The 22458-nt window shown below is 58.7% G+C and overlaps 1 protein-coding gene across 3 annotated transcripts in view; it reads right to left on the bottom strand.

Annotated features, from left to right (window-relative positions):
• Positions 1-11731: 11731 nt before the first annotated feature.
• The window catches only part of CD82 (CD82 molecule), a 50878-nt gene continuing 40151 nt past the window's right edge, over positions 11732-22458 (bottom strand). For all 3 annotated transcript variants that reach the window (XM_042904263.1, XM_042904262.1, XM_042904264.1), the window contains 4 exons: positions 16082-16183; positions 13827-14030; positions 12983-13066; positions 11732-12676 (listed from right to left, as the gene is read on the bottom strand). In XM_042904263.1, coding sequence (XP_042760197.1) covers positions 12599-12676; positions 12983-13066; positions 13827-14030; positions 16082-16183 — 468 coding nt within the window. In that variant the 3' untranslated portion in view covers positions 11732-12598. The remainder of the gene's footprint in view (positions 12677-12982; positions 13067-13826; positions 14031-16081; positions 16184-22458) is intronic.

Genomic DNA, 22458 nt, shown 5'->3' with positions numbered 1-22458 from the left:
ACACTGGGAGATACCAACGGGGATGCACCAAATCTCTGTCCGCTTCTACGAGAACTCGGGCTACCCTCTCACCAGTACCTGACGTCACCCCTTCTCAACACCCAGGGTCAGGCAGAAGGAAGGGGAGAATTAACCTGTCCAGGTGGCCAGGTGCTGGAGGGATGCAGCTAAATCTGACAAGGCCTGCCCTCGAAGAGCTCCCATTCTAGGAGGGGAGACAGATTCACGCTCACAGTGACTGAAACCAGAGCCTTGCCTGATCTGGACTCACGGGCTGGAAGTGGAGAGCAACTGTTTTCTGGGCTCCCGATGTCCCTTTATGATTCATTCTTGGGAGGAAGTTCTTCCTCTGTTCCTGGATGGAAACTTCTGGTAGTGCCACAAGGTTTCTGAGCTCTGTTAGGTGACAAAAAACTCTTAGGTCCCTTTAGGTTGCAAACACAGGGTCCGGTGAACAATGAAAAGCATCTGGGCCCAGGTAATACTCACAGCCTTGAGCTTAGGTTAGAGTTTACACATCTACCCGTGCTCCCCTCCCCTCCACGGGCAGTGAGCCCTGAAGGGGGTTTGGCCTTCCTGCCCCCACTGCATGCGTCCTCCCTCCTCCGCCCCTCTTCCTCGTCCTGCTCTTTGCAGTGTCAGAGGCTGCTTAGAGAGGGAGAGAGAGAAGGAGAGGCGGAGGGAAGGAAAAGTTTACTTCGCTCGTCCTGTTGTGAGCTGGCTCTGCTCACGGGGCCTTGAAGAGGGTGGGACTGACTCGAGGGTCTTCGGGCCCCTTCCCGACCGAGAACATTCACCTGTGCCTCCCAGACGTGGACCATGTACCTCCTTCACCGGGCTGCTCCCCAGTCTTCTCTGGCTTTCTAGGTCCATACATGCTCTCTGTGTTTTGTTCCCCAAATTTGCTAGACCACATAACCTTGATGATGATGAGGAGGAGGAGGAGGAGGAAGAGGAGGACGAGGAGGGGCATGTTCTGTGTCTTGTGAAACACATTGGAAGACCAGGCCCGTGTTTGGTCCTCAGAAAACACGTGTCCTGTACTCTGACGAGCTGTGGGCATCCTGGCCCATCCCGCCTCAGACACGTCTCCTCTCGTTCAGCCCGGGCCCCAGTGCCTAGAGGAACATCTCACACCCCAGCACACGCTGTGCCCCTGCCCTCTGTCCCCCATGGCCTGGTGGACGTTGCCCATTTCCATGAAACCCTTGGCTGTCAAGGCTCTCTGTCTCCTGCAGGTGCCTCCTTCCTGTCTCCCCAGACAGCTAAACCTTAAAGATACGAGCGGTCCTGTCTTGCCTGGAGCTCTCAGAAGGCTGTCGGTGGGTCCTAGAGACCCGGATCCCTGGACCACGGTGCTGACGTCTATGTGGACACCTTGGAACTCCTCTACGCATTCACTGAGCACATCCTGCAACCAATTCTAGCCTTAATGACTGCTCTGCGGCTCTAGATGGGCCATGACAGAAACGGGGAATGTCAACCACGAACCCCCTCGCCCCCAGCCCTCCCAGAACCAGGGGAACCTCCTCCAGGTGAGGCCAGTTGGCCTAGTCATAGGCCTGAGGCTTTTTCCCGACTGGGATTCCTTTAGAAAGTGCTGCCCTGACCCCATTCCCTCCCAAACAGGACAGACAGGACATCACATTCCTATGCTCCCCTGGGACAACCCGATTCATGGAGCCCTGGACTTGGCCCGCAGGGGGGTTACTGCCACCTCCCTCTGTCTTCTGGATGTGGTCATTGTGGTAAAGGAGCTGGACGCCCCTGGCCCCCGTGTCTTCATTCCCAGTCCTCAAGGTTGGCCCCAGCGCTGCCTCCTTCAGGAAGCCCACCAGGTTTGTCTCCTTTGCCCATTCTCTCAGGAGGGCACCCTGGCCCCAAGCCTCTGGGCCATGTTAATGGTGTATCTGCCCCTCCCTCTTCTGTGGATCTCTCTGAGCTTTGTCCTAAGCCAGCATTTCTCAAAATGCCTGCATCTGTGAGTCAGAGGTGCTTGTTAAAAGCACAGGTTCCCAGAGCCCCTCACAATCAAGGAATGAGAATCTCCAAGGGTGGGGCCCAGGAATTTAGATAAGAGAAGGCTTAAGTGGTTGTTAGGCAGATATGGGGCACTCACCGTTGCCTGAGTTAATTTTTTTTTTTAATGTTTATTTATTTTTGAGAGAGAGAGAGAGAGAGAGAGAGAGCACAAGCAGGGGGAAGGGCAGAGAGAGAAGGAGATACAGAATCCAAAGCAGGCTCCAGGCTCGGAGCTGTCAGCATAGAGCCCGACGCGGGACTCGAACCCACAAAACCGCGAGATCATGACCTGAAGTCAGGCGCTCAACCGACTGAGCCACCCAGGCGCCCCAGTAAATATGTCTTAAATGTCCTTTATGTGCTCAAGCTGGGGCAGGGTGAGGAACGAGCCAGAAGCTCTCTCTGCCCCGAGGAACCCAGAGTCTGGGGAGAAGACGGTGGGGAGCCAGGAGAACAGAGGCCGGAGGAGCAGGACTCCTGTGTGAGCAGGTTAGCACAGCAGAGGAGCGCAGGGCATGAAGGGAGTTTGGGGCTGGCAACGCGCTTCACATCAGGCAAGCAGGTGTGGAAGCAGGACCCGACCCGCAGCCGGTGTCCTGGCAGGACGTCGAGGCATTTGTAAAGGCTCCCTCCCCGGAGAAGGGAGGCCAGCAGCCATGAGGCCGAGCCCCCGGGGCTGGGAGTCAGGGTGGCTGAGTTCAAACACCCTCTGGCCATCCACTCACCAGCTGTGTGACCCTGGGCAAGCTACTTAACTGCTCTGAGCCCCCTCGGTTTTCTCATCCGCAAAATGGGGATGAAGCTGAGAACTCTTAGGCCTTAGCGTTGTTGGGGGGGAACAGCTGAGATAACGTGTGCAAAGCGGGAGCCCTCGCTCAACCCGGGCTACTTCGTGTCTGTGTGGTAAGTGGCTCTCAGCGTTCTCTGATTTGACGAGGAGATGGAGGTCCAGAGAGGTAGACTTGTCTCAGGTGACCTGTCGAAGGTTTCTCAGCCGATGGGGGTCCCCAGCGCAGGGGTCTTTCCAGCACCCAAGTCGCCCCAGGGGAGGGCAGTCAGGCGCGGTTGTGGGATAAGATTCCCCCATTGCCTAGAAGACCGTCCAGCCTCCTAGCCTCTCACGTCTATACGTCTCCTGCTCCCACACACACACACACACACATCTGCTGAAGTTCCTGGGCCACAAGAAGACTCTTTGTAGCTGGATTCTGATCAACCGGGACACCTGGGTGGGGACAGCCTGGAGGAGGCAGCCTCTGTAGGAGCTGGGCTCTGAGAAACTTGGGAGGCCGATGGCTAAGTGCCTACCCCAGGGATCACCCTGGAAGGCAGAGACGGCTCAGACTGTCCCTGAATACCCCATTTGTAAATAGGTCAGCCGGGAGGGGAAGGGCACTGTGCCCAGCACCCGGGGCCGGCAGGTGGCTTCGGTCCAGCAGCAAAGCAGAGGGGCGGGGCAGGCGGGTGGCGGGGAAGGTTGCCCGGGACTTGTGGGCCAGACACAAGGGGAGCAGGATGGAGGCTGAGGTTATCTCTCCAGCCCCGGCAACGCCACCTCCTGACGGGCCTGATGCGCACCCCCCCCCGCCGGCAGCTCCCAGGGCCCGGACGTCGTGCAGGGAGCCGGCCAGCTCCGGGAGTCAGGGCACAGTTTCTAATACCCCACTACCCTTTCTCCTCCCAGCCTCCCAGCCGCCTGCCTGCCATACACAGAGCCCAGGGGAAATTCCAAAACCCCTTCTTCAAAAGCCACAGCTATGGCGATAGAAAAAGAAGAGGCTTGGCCTGAATTCGGCCAGACCTGGAATGGGATCCCGTCCTGGCCACTTACCAGTTCGGTGGCCTCTGGGTGGCCACTTCACTTCTCTGCAACCTCAGTTTTCCCGTCTGTAAAGTGGGGGGTGGCCCTAACTACCGCGGTGCCGTCTGTAAGGACTCTATGTGCTGAGTGAGGGCCTGGCACCCAGCGAGCGTCCGGGAAATGTCACGAAGGAAAGAACATGATGGAAATGGGCTCGTGACAGGCCCTCAATAAATATTTGCTGATTAAATAGGAGGTAGAGTAGAAAAGAAAGACAGATGATCCCAACATCTGTGCTTTTGTCTTTCTTTCTAAAAGCGCACTGGGATTAGAGGCATCGGCTGGGGGTGAGAGAAGAGCCGGGCGAGACGCGGCATGATTCTTGGGGGACGGAAGGCTGAGAACATTCTAAGTGACGTCAGCCCCTGTGTGCAGAATACATTACTCCCTCTCAGCGCCGCTGGCTTGCCGTGACATTGAGGCTCGTCTGAGAAGGTGATTCAGAGCCGAGTCTGGACTTAGGTTTCAATCCCGCCCCTGCCTCTCACTGTTCAGGTGGGCACGGACGAGGGCCTTCTCCACCCCTCTGTTTTCTTGTCTGTAAAGTGGGGATCGAAGTACCAAGTGTGGGAGCCAATGGGAGGATCCCAGGAGGTGATCTCCATCCAGGGCTGGGAGCTGGGCCTGGCGGACAGCAAGCCCTCTGCAAATGGTAGCCGTCATCGTTATCCTCTGAGGTCATCACCGTATCAGCCAGCTATTGTAATATTGTAATAACTGCCCCCAGATTTAGGGGCGGAAAGTGACCACCGTTTGTTTACCTCCTGACGCGCTGCCTGTCAAAAACGTAGGTTGGGCGCGGCTGGGTGGTCCTTCGGGCCTCCTCTTGCATCTGTGGCTGGCCGTGGGTGGGCTGGGTGGCCCTGCGAGGGCCGGTTGGCTGCCAAGTGGGGTAAAGAGGTGACGAGGCCACCTGCCCTCAGCCCCCGGCAAGCTAACCCGGGCTCCTTCACGTGCGGTGGCAGAGTTTTGAGAAAGGGAGAGAGTGGGAGAAAGGGAGAGTTTTGAGAAAGGGAGAGGTTTACGAAACCTCTCGAGGCTTGGGCTCAGAATTGGCCCCCTGGCCGCTCCCCGTCTCCTATTGGCCACGGCAGGATCTCACGGCAGGGTCCGGGGAAGTTCTGGCTGCACGGTCACGTTGCGGGGGGCGTTTGTACAAGAAGGGGGACAGAGTGATCATTTCTGCCCGCCACTGGGGTCAGAACTGGGTCTCTGGATTCTCAGTGCAGTGATCCCCCCTCGGCTGCCCTCTCTGCCCTGTGACACCAGCAGCAAGGTCCGTGGCTCTCCCAGATGGCTTCACCGCTCCATTTTTAGCCTCAGAAGCAGGTTACCACCTTCAAACTCCTTTACCCTCAGGGGATGGAGACCAGAGTCCAAACAGGGCCCGCCGCACGCATGCCACACGTGGGGTCGTGGGGACCTAATGACCTGCACCCCCTCCGTCCTCAGAGGCAGGATGTACCCCCAGCGCACCTGGACACCCTTCCCCACAGGGCAGCCCCAGCCGTCCCCCAAGCAAACTCAAACTCTCCCGACGAGGCGGTCGACCATCCCAAGCTCCAGATAGTTTCCCTCGGCTGCCTGGGAAAGGTTTCCCTGCCCACGTGGAACCCCCGGGAGGCCGTGACATTTATATCCACATTTTGATTGGCTCCTGTGCCTCCTCCTGAACTCCGGGCCGGCCAGCCTCCTGGTGGAGTGGCCGTCCCCACGTAACCCCAGGCAACGAGGACATCAGGTGACGCCAGCCGGTCCGGGGACAGGCTTCTTCCGCCAGCTTCTGTGCACGTACTGATGGGCAGAGACAGTCCTGATCATCTGTCCCCGACACGGGGCCCATCTTCTGGCTTGTGTTTCTTGCCTGTGCCCCGTCTCTAGACTGCAAGCTCTGTGACACAGGGACTTCGGTCACCTGGCTGCGCCCTGATTCGCTCCCCAGTGCCTGGCATTCAGTGGGTGCCCGACCGTTACTGCACAGATTGTGGCTGGAACGTCAGATTTCATTGAGCTGAGCCTCTTCGAAAAGGGACCACCTCCTCAGCTCCTTTTCTGAAACGGGTTGGTGGGGGGGGGGGTCTTTATGCCCATTGGCATCCCCAGTGGAGAAGGCACTGGACGCTGAGCCACAAGCTCCAGGGACCAATCCCAGCATCCCCACTTGCGTGACCAGAGACACACGGCAGTCACGGGCGGTTTTCTAGCAAGCCAACACTAGGGGAAACCACTTATTTAGACTACAGTGTGAATGACTCCTCCCAGATTCGTGCAGAGGGGCAGCCTGCGGCACACAATGTAGCTTTTCCAAGTCTCGGTTTCCACAACCGACAGGGGGTGGGGGGAGCACTCGTGTCTGCCGTGCTGGCTGAGGGGGTGGTGGTGGGGGGGTTGGACATCAGCACTATGTACAAGGTGGCTGCTGAGATTGTCGCTGCTGCTGTCTGGGCAGGAGGCCAGCAGGCCCGGGGAAGGTGCATCTCCCTGGACCCTGCCTCCCGCCCTCTCTCCTCCAGCTGCCCTGCCCGCCCCTTTGCTGCCCAGGGCACGCCTCCCCCTGCAGAGCTCTTCCTCCAGGCTCCACCTCGGGCTGGGGTCCTGTTCACAGCATCCTTCTCACGCCTGCACTCCCTCCCCCCTCAGGTGTGGAGCCGGCCCCTCGGAGGAAAGGCCTCTCTCCTCCCATCCTACCGGACACAGGATACCTCCCGGCCCCAAGGCCCGGCGTCCTCCATAAAGCAGCACCAAGAGGACTGGCTGCTGGGAACACAGGGTCGCTGTCACCCTGGCCAGTCCCAAGCTGGGCTCAGCCATGTGCGTGCTGCAGGGGCAGAGGCTACACCTCTTCACTTCTGTCAGCTGCCACCAGCACCCCCCACCCCCCCACAGCCCCCCAAGAGGCTGCTGGGGCCTCTCTAGACCCCACCTTCCATCCGTCCCTCCCCTCCAGCCCCTCTGCACTCCAGCCCCCCACTGTTTCTGCCACTCCACACCCCCAGCATCCCGCAGGAAGCCCTTTCCTGCTCCCAGGGGGCCTACTTGAGGCATGTGAGGTGACATAGTGGGCGGGGAGGGACTGGCTTCTGTCCGGACTGCCCTCCCCCAGCCCAAAGCAGGTGCCGGGGGTGGGGGTGGGGGTGCTCACAGCTCAGAGTTCCTCCTACCTGCTTGCTGCACCTTCCCCGGAAGCAAGGGGACCCCACCCCACGGGGCGGGGACTGGGCACAGATCCCTTCCTGGCCCCTCCCAGCCTCTCGGACCCGTCCACAGCTCCTGCCCTGGAGGCACCCGAGTTCTCGGCTGGCCTGTTCCTGTCCATCCCGCCGGCGGATGGGGGCTCCCACTGAAGCGGAGGACCAGGCAGGGGGAGAGGCTGCATTGGAACCAGCTCGTTGTGTCTGTTGCCTCACGCAACTCCCAATGTTAACACCGGGAGTTTGGGATTATAGCCTCCGTGTCCCAGCAGAGGGAGAGGTTTGCGGCCGTGGCTCCTGAGCGCGGGAGCTGCCTTGGTTTGACTTGTTTCCATCGGGAGGGGGCTGCCAGGGGGTCCGATTCCTGTGGCGTGTGGCTGCAGGGGGGAAGGGGGCCGAGTAGGAGTGCTTCCGCACGCTTTCCTGTTTGTCCGCTGGCTGTTCATTATTCTGCTTCCTTCCACAGGATGCCAGAGGCCTTGGAGGGGCCCCCCGGGATCCCACGGCAACATTCTGCAAGGACTGTGGTGTCAGCGGGGCGGCGTGTGCACACGTGTCTGGGGGTGGGAGGGGGTGTCCAGGTGAGTGTGCCAGAGCCCTTGTTTTCACCGGAATGCAGGTGCCATGCGGTCGCGGATTTTCTTCACTGCTGTGTCCTCAAGAGCCTCGAACAGTGCCTGGCCTATAGGTGCCCACTTAAGTATTCATAGAATGAACGAACGAACGAAGGAATGGATACGTAAATGGACAACCAATGAACAAAGGAAGCTTAGCCCAAAACCGCCAGAGAGCAGCCAGATAATTTGCCCCGAGGCGGTGCGGCAAGTTGGGTCCCCGTCCCCCTGCAGGGGAAGGATGCGGCGGCAGTCCTTTGGGAGGGGCCCCGGTGACGGGACACTCCAGGGTCATTGGTGACATTAGCCTCCTGCACCATGTCCCTCCTCAGCCTGGGAAACCTGTTCACTTGTAAGACCCCAGGGAGGGGGCTGGAGAAGGCTCTGCTAGGGAACAGGCAGGTTTGGGGTCTGCCAGGGCCGGTCCGGAACATTCCAGGCTGGCAGACGTTTGGCCTTTTCTGCCTGCCCAACACTGGCCACCCACAGCTTAGTCTGAGGACAGGCTCCAGGTTCCCTCACAGATGAGAATGGACCGAGCCTTCAGGGGTGGTGGGGCCTGTGTGTGTGTGTGTGTGTGTGCCATGGCAGTTACTGCAAAATTGCCATTCTTCTCTCCCGGTTGACAACAATCGCCTCCGGACTGCCTGCCAGTCTGCACGGGACCTTATTCCAGTTCAAGTCTGGCTTCCACACCCAGGAATGAGAGAAGCCGGACTGTGCTCCCTCCCTCCGGAAGGAACGTCATGAGCCCGGGGGGTGGGGCTGGGGTGTTGGTAAGGAGGGCAGTGGAACCTGGGCCCTCCCCAGGAGGTGGGAGTGAGGGCCCCACAGGCTCGGTGCTCACAGCGCCCAGCCCAGGCGTCACAGAAGTTAGGCCAAGCTCTGACAACACATCCCAGCCTGGGGGCGTGTCCAGGAACCTGGGAGGCAGTGGAGGCAGGGGGACATCTTAGAGTCCCATCTGTGCGGTTCCAGTCCTGGCCCTGGCACAGGGACAAGCCTCCGGAGGAAGCAGGCTGGGGGTTCAGCCCACCCTCTTGGTAACTTCTGACATCGTCTCAGCCTTATTTTGCAGACACAATTTTGAGCTCACCCCTGCTTTATGTGACCCAGGGTCACACAGACAGAGGTTCAGCTAGACCCAAACCCAGGTCCCGGGCCCCCGATGACAAGGAATTTCTGAAGAGCCATCCTGAGAGGCTCCCTGTACCCTCCCTAAGGGTGAGGTTGTGAGGGCCCATTAGGATGACAGGGCCCTGGAGAATAGGCCAGACAGAATCTTCCAGCTTCCCCTGCACTCTGCCCACCCAAGAGGGAGGCAACCAAGGCCAGAGAGGGCACCTGCAGCCGACACCCCTCAGCTGGTTCCATTTAGGCTGGGGGTCAGGAGACGGCCTGGGAGAGTGCTTACCTCGGACCTCTCTTGTGTCTCCCCTGCACCCCCCACAAAACTCCCAGCCTCAGCCCCAAACACCCAGGCACCGGGGTCACCCACATCTTGGTGCTCTGTTCTTGGCCAGCTGACATCCGCTGCTGCTCTTTGGGCGGACTTGGCTTCCTGGGCCATCCCAGCATCCCATTCTCCCCACTACCCTGGCCTAAAGGGGGTGAGGAGGGGAGACACAAATGGGGGAAGAAACGGGCCCCCAGTTTCTCTGCGTTCTTCTGATTGCTGGCCCCACCCCGGGTATTGTCTCCAGGGGCCTGATGGAACCCTGAGAGATCACGGGGGCAGAGACCTGGTTTGGGACTCTTAACCCCCTCCGCGGCCTCTACTCCCCGGGTCTCATGCCCGGAGTTCCCCACATGGGCATCCCTGAAGGGCAGGAAAGTGGCTCCATCCGGTGGCCTAGACTCTATGTTGCCCCCTAGGACCCCGTGCTCCTCGCTCCCCACCTCCTGCAGACCCTCACCCCCTGTAGGACCCCCTTGACGCCTACTGCCGCGGACCGGGCCAGAGACCGGAAAGTCTGCTCAGCCGGCAATGCTGTGAGACAGGCACCATGGCCGCTAACTCACTCTGGTTCGGGGCTCCCAGGGAACCAGGCACCTTGCTGAGGCCTCTACATCCCTTCACCTGAGCCTCGCACGACCCTGTCTCCATCCCAGCGTTCAGATGGGGAAAGGGAGGTCCCCAGGGGTGAACGGGTTTGCCAGGGGTCATGTGGCCGCAAAGCACCAGAGCCTCCGCTGGAACACGGGACTGCTCTTCCCACGGCCCAAGCCCCTCCTCAGAGAAGCCCTCCCTGAGACCTGGGGATGTGGGACTGTTGAGTGGGCACCGAGGCACCTCTGAGCTGAATCCGACTGCGTCCCCACCCCACATGGCTCCGAGTCTCCTTATCCGACCCACAGGTGGGGACTCAGCCTCTCTTCCCCTAGGAGGCCATCATCAGGCCAGGGGTGGCATGTGGGTCCCTCCATGGGCCAGAGCGGGCAGACAGCCGGTGTGGGACAGCTCCCGGATCTACCTCAGCCTGTGGACCGTGCCACCAGAGGGCCGGGGTGTGACTCTGGCTCCTGTCGGCGACAGCAGGATGTTGAAATCATTTGATCACTTGTTCATCATCCTGATCCGTAAACTGGGGAGAATGAGGGATAGGCCCCTCATAGGATTATAGTGAGTAAATCCGCTAACCTATGTCAGGGAGGCCAGGACAGGGCACAAGCTATTTAAGCACCGATTACTATGTGAAATGGTCACCCAATTGCTTTGCATGCATTCACTGGGTCTTCCTGTCTACTCCTTGACAGACGCACAGCTTCTGTTCTTGCTGCCAATAACCAGCGTAAGGTCGGGCCCGGTAGGCTCACTTATCCTTTTTGCTCCAGTCACGAAGGGATATCAAAGTCTGTGTGTTTGAGGGTGGTCTTGAATTCTAGATTCCAGCCAGCCACACTCTTCCTAGTAGCTAAGCTAAGGAAACCTTGGGAAATGAGAGCTATAAAGCTGACAGAGTTTCCCTTTTTGCTTTGACCACCAGGAAGCTCGGAGGCAAAATTAGATATGGCTCAACCAAACAACCAGAGCTCAAAGACGGCAACTGCTTTCATTTTGCATGCCAACTTGATTTATGGATAGTACCGACTAGGGAAGGATTCCGAGGCTGCAATGAGTAACATTTGCTTTGAGCATGGCCTTGGCATCTGGGCTAAGGCGATGAGAATGGCGATCGACTAGTGATGTCTGCTCTGAGTACAGCCATGGAGAACACGTGAGGTGCACAGCACAAATGTGCCACCACCAGGTGGGGCAACTCAGCAGCACTTATCTCACCCATGCCTCTATTTCCTCATAATTTTGTATTTTCCCTGTTATGTTTTATATTTTATTACCCGTACTTCCCCGTGGAATGAAGCAGGTCATAAATAAGCTGGAATGGCTTCACTCAGAGCGCTCAGACCTCCGCACACTGTAAGAGCTCCAGGGAGAGCCTCTGACTGCAGCGGAGAGCGGCCTCCATGGAGCTGCAGGGTTCCTCGGCCCCTGGGGCTGTCCCCGTGCCTTCCGCGGGCTTGAGCCTGTGGAGCAGCCACAGAAAGTCTTTTGCAAGAAATTAATTAGGTTCAGGTCAACAGACACACTGTCCCTAAAGTGTGTGCTCCTACCTCCCGGCTGGAGACAAGGCTGTCTGGCCTGCCCCCCCCCCCCCCTTTGGGGAGCATCTGTGGCTACATCTTATCAGGGCCTCATGAATCAGGAATCACTGGCGGGCTGCTAAAAATGCAGATTCTTTTCCAACCCAGATCTGCTGCATCAGAACCCCCGGGGCCCTGGAATCTGCATTTTCACCAGTGCTCCCGCTGGTATGAAAGGCTCACCAGCCCGGGGCTGATGGGGTGCCTGGAAGTAGCCATGGAAGAAGAACAACTTCGGGCTCCGCCGGGCTCCTTGGCTGGGACAGCAGCGCCACCTGGTGGGCCCAGCGGAAACACCTCCCAGCCACGGCCCTTGGGGCCCCGCTTCAGGGGCCGCCGGCCTCTTCTCTGTTGGTCCTCCCGACCTCAGACCTCAGAAACCGTATCTCCACGCAGCAAACTGGATTGTTACAAATCCTCTTTAATAGTTAGTTGTCAAACCTCGAACATGTTTTACAGAGCTATGCACAGAGCCTCTCCCCACCCCCTCACAAGGCACAGCCTCACCCACCCATTCCCTAGGGGGCAGACGACAGGCCAGCCTAGCTTCTCCCGGGGGAAAGCATCCTTCCCCCCATCCCTGGATAGCGCGGGATCCTGGCGAATGCAGGGTCAGCTCTGTGTCATGCCCCAAGGGTTCGCCCTTCGGATTCCCTAAGCAGCCCGGGGCCAGTCCAGACTCCCTTGTCTAGGGGGCTCTTCTGCCAGCTCACGGCAGGGCCTAGGCTGAGCTGAGCTGCCAGGGCGGGGCTGGGGCCGCCCGGGGAAGGGTTGCTGCTCCTACGGTCAGGCGAAGCCCGCCCTCTCCCACTGCCTTCAATGAAAATGTGAAAACCAAAGACAGAAGCGTTATCGTGGAAAAAAAGTTTACCCACGTAGTGGGCATCCCCTGACAGCCCAGGTGCCTTATCCACCCCCCACCCCCACCCCGACCCTCAATTTTCAATACACTTTGCCATCCAATATATACAGCTCCCAAGGCAGGTAGAAACCCAGTCCACCTGTGCAGGGACGCTGCGGGGAGCGTTTTCTCTGGATTGCTAAGAGAACCCTGTAGGTAAGCAGAGGATCCACAGAGCACCCGGGGCTCAAGTCTGGAGGCAAAAAGGTAGGGAGAGGGGTCCAGGCCCCAGAAAGCCCCCTGCTTCCAGCCGGCACAGGATGGGTGTGGGGGAGGGAGGTGGGAGGTGAGCCTGGAGGAGAGCCAGGGAGACCCCGAGAAGCCATGAGGCTGGGGGACGGGCAGGGAGGTGGGGGCGGCAGCTGCCTCAGTACTTGGGGACCTTGCTGTAGTCTTCGGAATGGATGTGCCGGCACAGGCAGATGGACAGGAGCATCCCCAGGAGCTGTTGGGGGAGAGGGCAAGAGTCAGAGGGAGGCAGGGCCACCCAGGCCCCCGGAGCGGCATCTCACTGTCCGGGTCAGCGAGGGTCACGGGGTTTGCGCAGGATTAAGCAGACCCACAACTAAAGCCTCATGCCCAGCCTGTGATTCCAGCGGCAGAGGGGCCCGGGGAGGGGCAGTGGTCAGGCCAGGCCTGCTGCAGGGCCTCTAGAAGCTGATGGGCCTCAGCCTCCAGGGGGCCTCAGCAGGGCAAGGACAATGGGATATGGCTGGGGGGGGGGGGAGGGGGGGGGGGAAAGGATTCCGACCTCAGTGACAGCCACGCCCACACACACGCCTAGGATGATGCCCATGTTCTCCTGCAGCCACACCTGCACCTTCTTCATGCAGCCCTGCAAGGGGAGAACACAGCCATGTCACCCATGCCCAGCTCTCCTCTCCCATGCTCACCTCTCCATGCCCAATCACCAGGAGGGCCCGCCCCCAGCGCAGAGGGCCTGCAGAGAGGGGAGTATGCTCCTTGAATGGATAAATTAACAAATATGTAGAGGCAGGTACAAATGACAAGCAAACAGATGAATCAAGGGCAGGAACAGCTAAGGGAAGGAAGGGGGGAAGGAGGGAGGGAGGAGGAAGGAAGGAAGGGAGAAAAGAAGGGAGGGAGGAAGGGAAGGGAAGAGGGAAGAAGGAAGGGAAGGGAAGGGAGGAAGGGAGGAAGGTTAGGAGGAAAGGAGAAGGAAAGAAGAAGGTTAGGTGGGAGGGAGGGAAGGAGGAAGAGGGAGGGAGGGAAGAAGGGAGGGAGGAGGAAAGGAGGGAGAGAGGGAGGAAGGAAAGAAGGAGGAAAGGAGAGAGGGAGGAAGGAAGGAGGAAAGGAGGGAGGGGAGGGAAGGGAAGGGAGGAAGGGAGGAAGGTTAGGAGGAAAAGAGAAGGAAAGAAGAAGGTTAGGTGGGAGGGAGGGAAGGAGGGAGGAGGAAAGGAGGGAGAGAGGGACGAAGAAAGGAGGAAAGGAGGGAGGGAGGGAGGGAGGAAGGGAGGGAGGGAAGAAGGAAGGAAGGAGGGAAGGCAGGAAGGAGTAGCCCAGGCAAGCCTGACTGGCCTGTGCCCGAACCCACGAGTGCCCCAGGCCCAGCCCCAGCTCCACCTTGCACGCACCTCACGGTACACGGGCCAGAGCTCAGGGTTGTTCCCGCTCTCAGTCCTGTTGCCATCAGGGGCCTCGCAGAAGCCCGTCTTCACAGGGAAGCTGTCATCCCCCTCCTGGTCCTCACAGGAACAGGGGTAGGTGACACTGGTGTGGTTCATGAGCTCAGCGTTGTCCGTCCAGTTGTAGAAGCTGACCCAGCCGCAGCACTTCACCTGCCGGGGAGACCAGCCGCTTGTGGCCACGGCCCTCAGGCAGGCCGCCCTCCTGGCCAGGGTGGGGTCTCCCAGGACGGAGGCTCGGATCTGCCGCTTTCAGGTACCGCCCCCCCCACCCCCCCGGTCCTGCCCAAATCGCCAGGATCAGAGTTCAGGTTTCACTTTGGCTTCTGTGAGCCACGGGGAATTTAAAGGGGCTTTCAGGAAACACATACCATAAATATTAAAACAGGAGGAAAAATAAATTGGGAGCAGTAAAAATAATAAAGGAGAACAGGAGGGACGTTCAAGTTGAAAGACAGAACGTAGTCGTATAGGACACAAGAAAGGTGAACGGCACATAGTTGAAGAGCGGGGGGTGGGGGGGCGTCTAGAGTCGGGCTACGGGGTTCAAATCCCAGCTCTGCCACTGACCAGCGGCTCAACTTTGTGGTCTTTGTGGCTTAGGCGTGTGGTCTGTGCCCCTCGCCTGCTTCCCTCCCATCTCAGGGTGGCAGGTGCCTGACGAGCAGCCCGGTGGCCAGCAGGGGGCGAGCCAAGCACGCTCAGCTCCCCGGGCTGCAGGCAGCAGTTCCTCCCAGCTTCATCTGCTCCGGTACTTGGCTGCCTCCTCTGGCAGGGAGGCTGACGCCTCTGAGGGGCACCCCCAGGCCCTCACATGCTCAGCAAAAGCAGACAGGTCTCCTGGGCCCTTCCACCACCCCAGGCAGAGCCTCCTACCCTGACTGGTGCCAGGATCTGTCTCCAGCCACCACTGGCCCACGTCTCAGTGGTTGTGCAGGAACAATAAAACCTCCCCACTCACGTGGTGCGTAAGGGCCGTGGGCTTCAGAAACATCTCACGCGGGCATGGATCAACAGCCCCATTTTACAGACGAGGAAACTGAGGCTCAGGAAGTGTCACAGTTGGTATTCCAGCCCCCGGGAGCCTGACTCAGTCAGCTTTCTTAGCCCCAGTTCCAAGCAGCGTCTGACAGAATGATCTGGAGGCCTTGTCTGCCTCGGGAACCCCCCAACCAGTCAGCTACCTCCCACGGTAGGGTGCACGCCATCCCTCGAGGGACCCAGCTCTCCCCCAGACTCCTTGAAGGTGTACGTGCTCATCTTGGGACAGCAGCCTCCTTCTAATCTCAGCAATGGCGGGTCACACAGAGCATGTGACGAAAACATCTTCCTGCGCGCACCGAGCCTTCCAGCTGACACAGCCCCCCCCACGCCCTGAACTCGCCCCATCTGATCCTCACCATCACTGGGGTCCATTTGTGGGTGTGGTGAATGGTTCACCACCAGGGCAGGCTGGGAACACAGAATGCAAGTCACTCACTCACTCATTCATTCATTCATTCAGCCATTCATTCATTCATTCATTCAGCCATTCATTCATTCATTCAGCCATTTATTCATTCATTCAGCCATTCATTCATCAGCCATTCATTCATTCATCCAGCCATTCATTCATTCATCCAGCCATTCATTCATTCAGCCATTCATTCATTCACTCAGCCATTCATTCATTCAGTCAGTCCATCTCTCTCACTGTAACTGAGGCAGAATACACAAACACTGGCACAAACAGCTTGATGTTCACACACACATACTGGCATTAACTGCCAGTTGCATCAGGATTTGGATAGAACCTTCCTCTCACCCCAGAAGGTTCCCACGGCACCTGTCCTGTCAATACCCTCCCAGAGGTAGCCTCCACTCAGACTCGTGTGAGCATATCAGCCTTGGCACACGGTTCCTCAGCCCCCAGGACGGACTCCCGACACTCCCCAGCCTGGCGTGACACGACGGCCTTCTTCGTGACCCCAGACCGGAGCGCTGCGAGCCTCGGGCAGCCCCCAGGACCCTGGGCCCCCTGAGCGAGGGACTGTGGTGGCTGGGGCGCCAGGGAAGGGGACGACTCAGGGGCCCCCTTGGCCCCAACAGATACGCATGCACAGACACGGTCACTGGCACGTTCTGTCAGGGACACGGACACCCAGACCCAGACCCACACAGGCCGGGACCCTCACGCCTCCCTGTCCCTGCCACCCCCGCCTCACCTGAGCCTGCACGTAGTCCCAGGCCTCCTGCAGCCTGTCCTCGTGACCATCCTTGTAGTTCTGAATGAGCTTGGTCACGACGTTGCCCATCTCCTCCTTTAGCTGCAGAGCGGAGAACAAGATCAAGGGCAGATTTCCTGAAACCCGTGCGCCACCTGTGGTCACATCTACTCAGAAGGCCTCTCTCCTCACCCACCCCAACTCTAGGGACATGCTCTTGGCTTGAAGGCATTTCACTGTCCATTCCAACTACTTTCCTGGTACTTCCAGGGTGCCAGCCGCCTGCTGGCCGCCACACTAAGCCCGGAGCGGTCAGGGCCAGCCACTCCCGCCCTATGCTCTATTCAGCAGTCATTGGCTGCAGGACCCTTTAAATGTGCATCTTTCCATGTCACTGCTGCAAACCCTCCAGTGGCCCCCTGTCCCTCTCGGGGAGAACTCCAGCATCATCCCCTCAGTGGCCCACAAGGCCCTACGTTTTTTGGCCCCTGCTCCTCCCAAACCCCCTTTCCTCTGCTCTGGCTGCTTCTGCTTAGATTACACAGGTCTCCTTGCTGTCTTCCTGCCAGGCGCACTCCTGCCCCAGGGCCTTTGCACTTATTATTCCCACCAGCTGTTTTTCCCCTTCTCCCAAATATTGACAAGGCTCACTCCTCCACCTCCTCCAGGGCTCTGCTTCAATGCCACCTCTTCAGAAAGGTGTTCCTAGATCACCCTATAGAACACATCCCTTCTCTATCCCCTCCCCCCACCCCTCCCAGGCCCTCCTCGACCTGCAAGGGCAGGCAGACTGTGTTTTCCTTCCTAGTGCTGTCTTCCCGTGCTCATTTGTTTTCAGGATTTATTATCTCTCCCCTTCACTGGGATGTCAGCTCCATGGGAGCAAGGGCTGTACCTGCTGAAGCCTGGCCGGAGTAGGAGTGGTGTGCCTGAATAGCGAATGGGTGTGTACTCTGTGACACGCCTCACACAAGGCTGGTACTCACACTCTCCCAAGTAACTAATCTTCATGCCTGCCAAGGCCCCACAAAATCCAGATCCTGACCGTCCTGATCCCCCTCCGTGCTTGGGAATTCGGGGTCCCTCGGTGACGGAGCGAGGCACCTGAACCCCACCAAGAAAATGGCGGTTCGCAGAGAAGGCAGAGAAGGGGTGCAGGGGACAAACGGTTCAACCCCAAAGGCCCTTCAGCAGAGCTCCAAACAGAGGCTCGCAATGTGGCAGCTTTTGAGGAACAAGTCAGCTGTGCAAAGGGAGGCAAACCCGAAACCGGCTTTGAGAACTGAGAACAGGGAGGGCCCCAGGCTCCAGGTAGGAGTGGGGGGGGGGGGGGAGGGGGCAAGAGCCAGCCCCAGCCTGGCCCCGCCTGGCCCTCCTGTGGACTTTGTTCTGGGGCCTTCCTGGCACATCAGCATGAAGAGGCTGGTCACAGCCTCCTGCTGTCACCACAGAACCCCAGGGCGAGGGGCCAGGGGGCCAAGGGGACAGCCGCAAACCTGCCCCTGGGTTCTGGGGAAAGGATTAGGATATGGGACAGGTACTTCCAGGCAGGGGTTTTCAGAGCCAAGCTCATAGTGCAGTGAGTGGGTTTCCGCGAGAACCCCACAGGCGGCTCTCACATAGCGCTCAGAGAACCCACATCCTCCGGATGGACCCACAGCCCTGGCTCCCTGTTTCCTGCCCACCCCCCCTACAACCCTGGGAGACTAGCCTCCTCCCCAGGACAGATCTCTGCCCACCCCCCCCGCAACCCTGGGACCCTAGCCCCTCCCCAGGATGGCTCTCTGCCCCCCCTCACTAACCCTAGGACACTAGCCCCTCCCCAGGACGGCTCTCTGCCCCCCCTCACTAACCCTGAGACACTAGCCCCCTCCCCAGGATGGCTCTCTGCACCCCCCCTTACAACCCTGGGACACTAGCCCTCCCCCCCCGCCCCCCCCCCCACTAACCCTGGGAGACTAGCCCCCTCCCCAGGAGGGCTCCCTGCCCCTCTCCCTCTTGACACAACTCCCAGCATGGTACTTTCTGTTTTACTCCCCCCCCACCCCCACCCCCGCGAGCTTCACGATTTGTAAAGCTTTCCTGTTGGTATTAATCACAACAACAGTGGCTAGCTTTTATCAAGTGGGTGATCTGCACCAGCACCGTGCTAAGCACTTTGAGGGCACTGATTCATTTTAAGCCTCAGGGCAGACCGGTCCCTCGTTTTCAGAGATGCGCAAGGCGAGGCCCAGAAAGATTAAATAACTTGGCCGGGCTCACGCAGTCAACACATGAAGAGCTGGGATTTAGACCCAGACTTGTCTGATTCCCGGCCTAAGTGTTCACCCATTAAGCCCTGCCAGCACTTAAAACGCATGGCCAGACCTTGCAGTAGGTCAGGGCCGTGTCAAGGAGGGCCCAGAGAAGCTGAGTGGCCAGCCCCTGTCACACAGCTGGGGCCGGCTGCCTGCGGGTCTCGGGCCTTTGGGCCCTGACCGTCTGTTCTCCACCTCTTCTCCCCAGTGGGCAGAGGATCCCCAAGGCACGGCAAGCAGGGGGTTCCCCAGAGGCATTTGCATGGCGGGCTGCCTCTCCCACGGCTGTCCCACCTGCCCGCCCAAGCGACCTAGACTCTATTTATTCCCCAGCGTGGTTGCCACAGCAGCCCGGACTTCCCTATTTCAGTCCCCCTGAAATGAGAAAGTGATGGAAGCTGGGTGGTTTCCTTCGAGGCTGGGTGGTTTCCATGGAAACACCACACCGTCCTGCAGCCCAGAAGGTAGCTGAAGGACATAGCCGGGCCATAGGGGCCAGGGCCATAGGGGCCAGGGCGTGGGGCTGGTTCAGCCCAGAGCGGATGTCTGGGGATCCTGAGGCCCAGGAAGCCATGTTGGGAGCTCAGGGAGGTCACCTTGGCAACCAGGTAGTTCTCCTGGGACGCGAAGGAACAGGGAGGGGGAGCGGGAAGATGCCCACTATCTCACCGCACCCCTGCCTCCGCAACTTGTCCGCTCTGCACTGGATTCTCCCTTCTCGAAACGGTACTTGCTTTCCTCAGGGGTAACCACCCCTCAATACGTCCACGGGGGTGGGAAGCTCTGTCCCTCCCCCCGCTGACGCGGGCAAGTCCCAAGCAGCCACTTGGCGCTTTCCACACCCTGAGTAGAGTGAGTGGTTCAAGAACGGGCTCGTTACCCGGGGGGACCTTCTCTTTCCACGAGTCTGGCGGAATGAGGGCCTATGTTGCTGACGGCCACCTCAGGCTCTCCAGGGGACGGCCTGCCTGAGAAGGGAGCCAATGGAGGAGAACAGGAGCGAGGGATGGAGAGGGACAGAGTCCTGGGATCCAGCCAAGCCTCCGGCCAGCTCCGGCCAGTTTGGGTTGTGGCACTATCTGTGTGATGAAGGGTCCTGCCCAGGACCGGCCGTGTAATCAGAGCCCAGTGCAAAACGAAAATGCGGGGCCCCTTGCTTCAAAATGAGTAAGAATTTTGGGGCGCCTGGGTGGCTCAGTCGGTTGAGCGTCCGACTTCGGCTCAGGTCATGATCTCGTGGTCCGTGAGTTCGAGCCCGGCGTCGGGCTCTGTGCCGATAGCTCGGAGCCTGGAGCCTGTTTCAAAACGATTCTGTGTCTCCCTCTCTCTCTCTGACCCTCCCCCGTTCATGCTCTGTCTCAAGAAATAAACGTTAAAAAAAAATTTTTTTTTTTTAAAGAAAAATGATTAAGAATTTCAACACAGCCATCAGAGTATAAACCAAGCATGGACTCTTGTAAGTGTAGGACCCTGTGTCACACACCCAAGAGGCCAGCCCCGGTCCCGCCCAATACTACCACCTTCCCCATTTCCCAGAAAACAGGCCAGAGAGTCAGAACAACTTCCCAAGGTCACGCAGTGAGCGAGCAGCAGAGACACAACTGTAACCTTGATACATGCAGCCCCAGAAGCCTGAGATCTCAACCACAGCACTCCCTGTTACCACAATGCTGGGCTTTTATTTCACCTTGCAGTGGCTTTTCACAGAAAGGTAGAATGAGAAGAGACCTTGGAGTCCCGCACGTCATCCAAATGTAACAGTCCTTCCTACACTTGTCCAGGTTCTGCTTAAATGCTCCCTGTGATGGGGAACTCAGTACTTCACAGAATAGCACATCGCAGGAGCAGGGAGGCTTTTGATACAAGCAATGCACTTTAAGTTGAGCTCAAATGACTTCTACCCATTCCTGTTAGTTCTCATGTTCCCCCTTCCTCCCAAGTCCCAGATGGGAGCATACGGGAACAAATCAAATCACTCTCTCCCAGGACAAACCATTCAGATACTCAAGTCCAGACTGTGTCTCCCTTTACCCCCTCCTCTCTGGATCCTCTGACCACTCCTTGGGATGGTGTCCAGACCTCTCTCCACGCTCTTTAATGCAGTCAATTGCCCCCTAGGAACAGGGTGCCCCCCCCCCCACCCCGGCCATGCAATGTAATGGACCCACGTCTTCCTGTCCTCTCCTGGGGTTCTCACAGGATACATTACCAAGGGCTTTGACAGAATGAAGATACAGGGGCGCCTGGGTGGCTCAGTCGGTTGAGCATCCGACTTCGGCTCAGATCACGATCTCATGTTCCTTGAGCTCGAGGCCCGCATCGGGCTCTGTGCAGAGAGCTCAGAGCCTGGAGCCTGCTTTGGATTCTGTGTCTACCTCTCTCTCTCTCTCTCTCAAAAATAAAAACGAAAGAAAATGAAAAAACAAAAAGGCATGCAGATACAGCAGATCTGAGGCATCATCCTGGGATCCCGATAGGAAACGCGGGCCCTTTGCAATGGTGAACTCAGAGGGGGAAGCCTGTTTATTCCTAGTCCCCACCGCCTACGTCTTTCCTGAAAGCCAGCCACAGTCTACACAAGCAGCTAGCCCAGAACTCCCCAGGCTCCCGTAGTTCCTTCGGGCAGAGTCTGAGTCAGGCACTGCCCTCCACTGCCATGGAACCACACAGGCCCCAGCACCTGACAGGTACGCCAGTCTCCATCCCACTCTCTCCATGATTCCCTTCCAGAAGGGCAGCTTGGACGCCTTCTTCCCTTTCCCAAGGGGGAAGGGAAAGGCCACCTCTCTCTGTCCTGGCTCCAGCTGCCCACACCCAAGGCTGGTAGAAATCCAGGCCGGTGGACCAGGAAGTTTCCAGCACAGTGAGCAGGCATCTCACAGAACTGCATTGTCCTCAAGGAACCCGTCTTACCACCTGTACGTTAGGGTGTGGGCACACTGGCTCTTCTGAGCTTCCTAGGTGGGAAAGAGGAGGTGGGGGAAGGGCATCACAGTTCTCCTGACCAGCCTCCCGGGGGAGCATCCAGCAGTGTGGCCCGGCCACTGTCACCACCTCTACCCCGCAGCTCCCACCCAGCCCACGCAAGCCCTCAGCCCCTAGGCCTTCTGTTCAAGCCCCCGGTGGAACCCACCGAAGCCCCGGTGGCCTCCCCCGTGCGGGTTGTGGGCGGATCAGCAGTATGGCCTCCTTAAGCATGCCAAGGCCAGTGCCCGACATCCTGGCAAACAGTATGTTCACGTGCTTCCTCCTGACCCTCTCCCACTCTCCACTGCCTGCAGAGAACAAGTCAGGATCCCAGAGTGTCAGAGCTGGGAATGGCCCCAGACCACAGCTGAGACTCAGAGAGGCCGGGTAAATCATCCGAGCCCACCCCAGAACACAGGGCCTCTGGAGCCCAGACCTGGGCTGTGTCCACTAAATAGGCTGGATAAAGAGTCAGATGAGGAAACAGCCAGAGGGAATCTTCACTCCCAAATCCCGGTGCCCACAGCTCTTGCTAATACTCAGGTTCCACCAATGGCAACAGGTACGGCTGCCATTTACTGAGCCCTTACTAAGCATCAGTGAAGTTAATGATGGTGACAATCGCGGTAGACCCTTGCCACGGAGCCAGCAGATGTCCGCCCTGGGCGGGCACGACGCTATGCCCTTCCCACGCGGCGACAGTCTTCACCCTCAGCAGAGCGCTCTGAGGTGGCCCCAAGGGCCACCAGCGTGCCCTGGCACCGAGGGAGGTTCCACTTTTAGAAAGGGACTGGGGTTTGTGCCACACCCCGCGGTCCCTCCCATTCATAATTCCCGAGGGACTCCTAAATGGGGGTAAACAGAGGCCACAAATAGCCTTGCTTCTGCTTAGGTTTGGTTTTGCCACCAAATGAGCTGCAAATGGCATTTTTTGCCTTTCAAAGTGGTTCTTGGGTTTTAGGATTGCAGATAAGGGGGGGTGGACACGCACGGTTACCGCTGGTTGACCTGCGAGGCGCGCGAGGCGCGTGCGGCACAGAGAGGTGGGCGGAGTCACTTGCCAGGGGGCCTCACAGCAGGCATCGCCACCCAGGCAGTTAGGTTGTGGACTTG

The sequence above is a fragment of the Panthera leo genome, chromosome D1, assembly GCF_018350215.1.
Source record: "Panthera leo isolate Ple1 chromosome D1, P.leo_Ple1_pat1.1, whole genome shotgun sequence".
In the NCBI taxonomy this organism is placed as follows: Eukaryota; Metazoa; Chordata; class Mammalia; order Carnivora; family Felidae; genus Panthera; species Panthera leo.
This window is presented reverse-complemented; position numbering and strand designations above follow the sequence as displayed.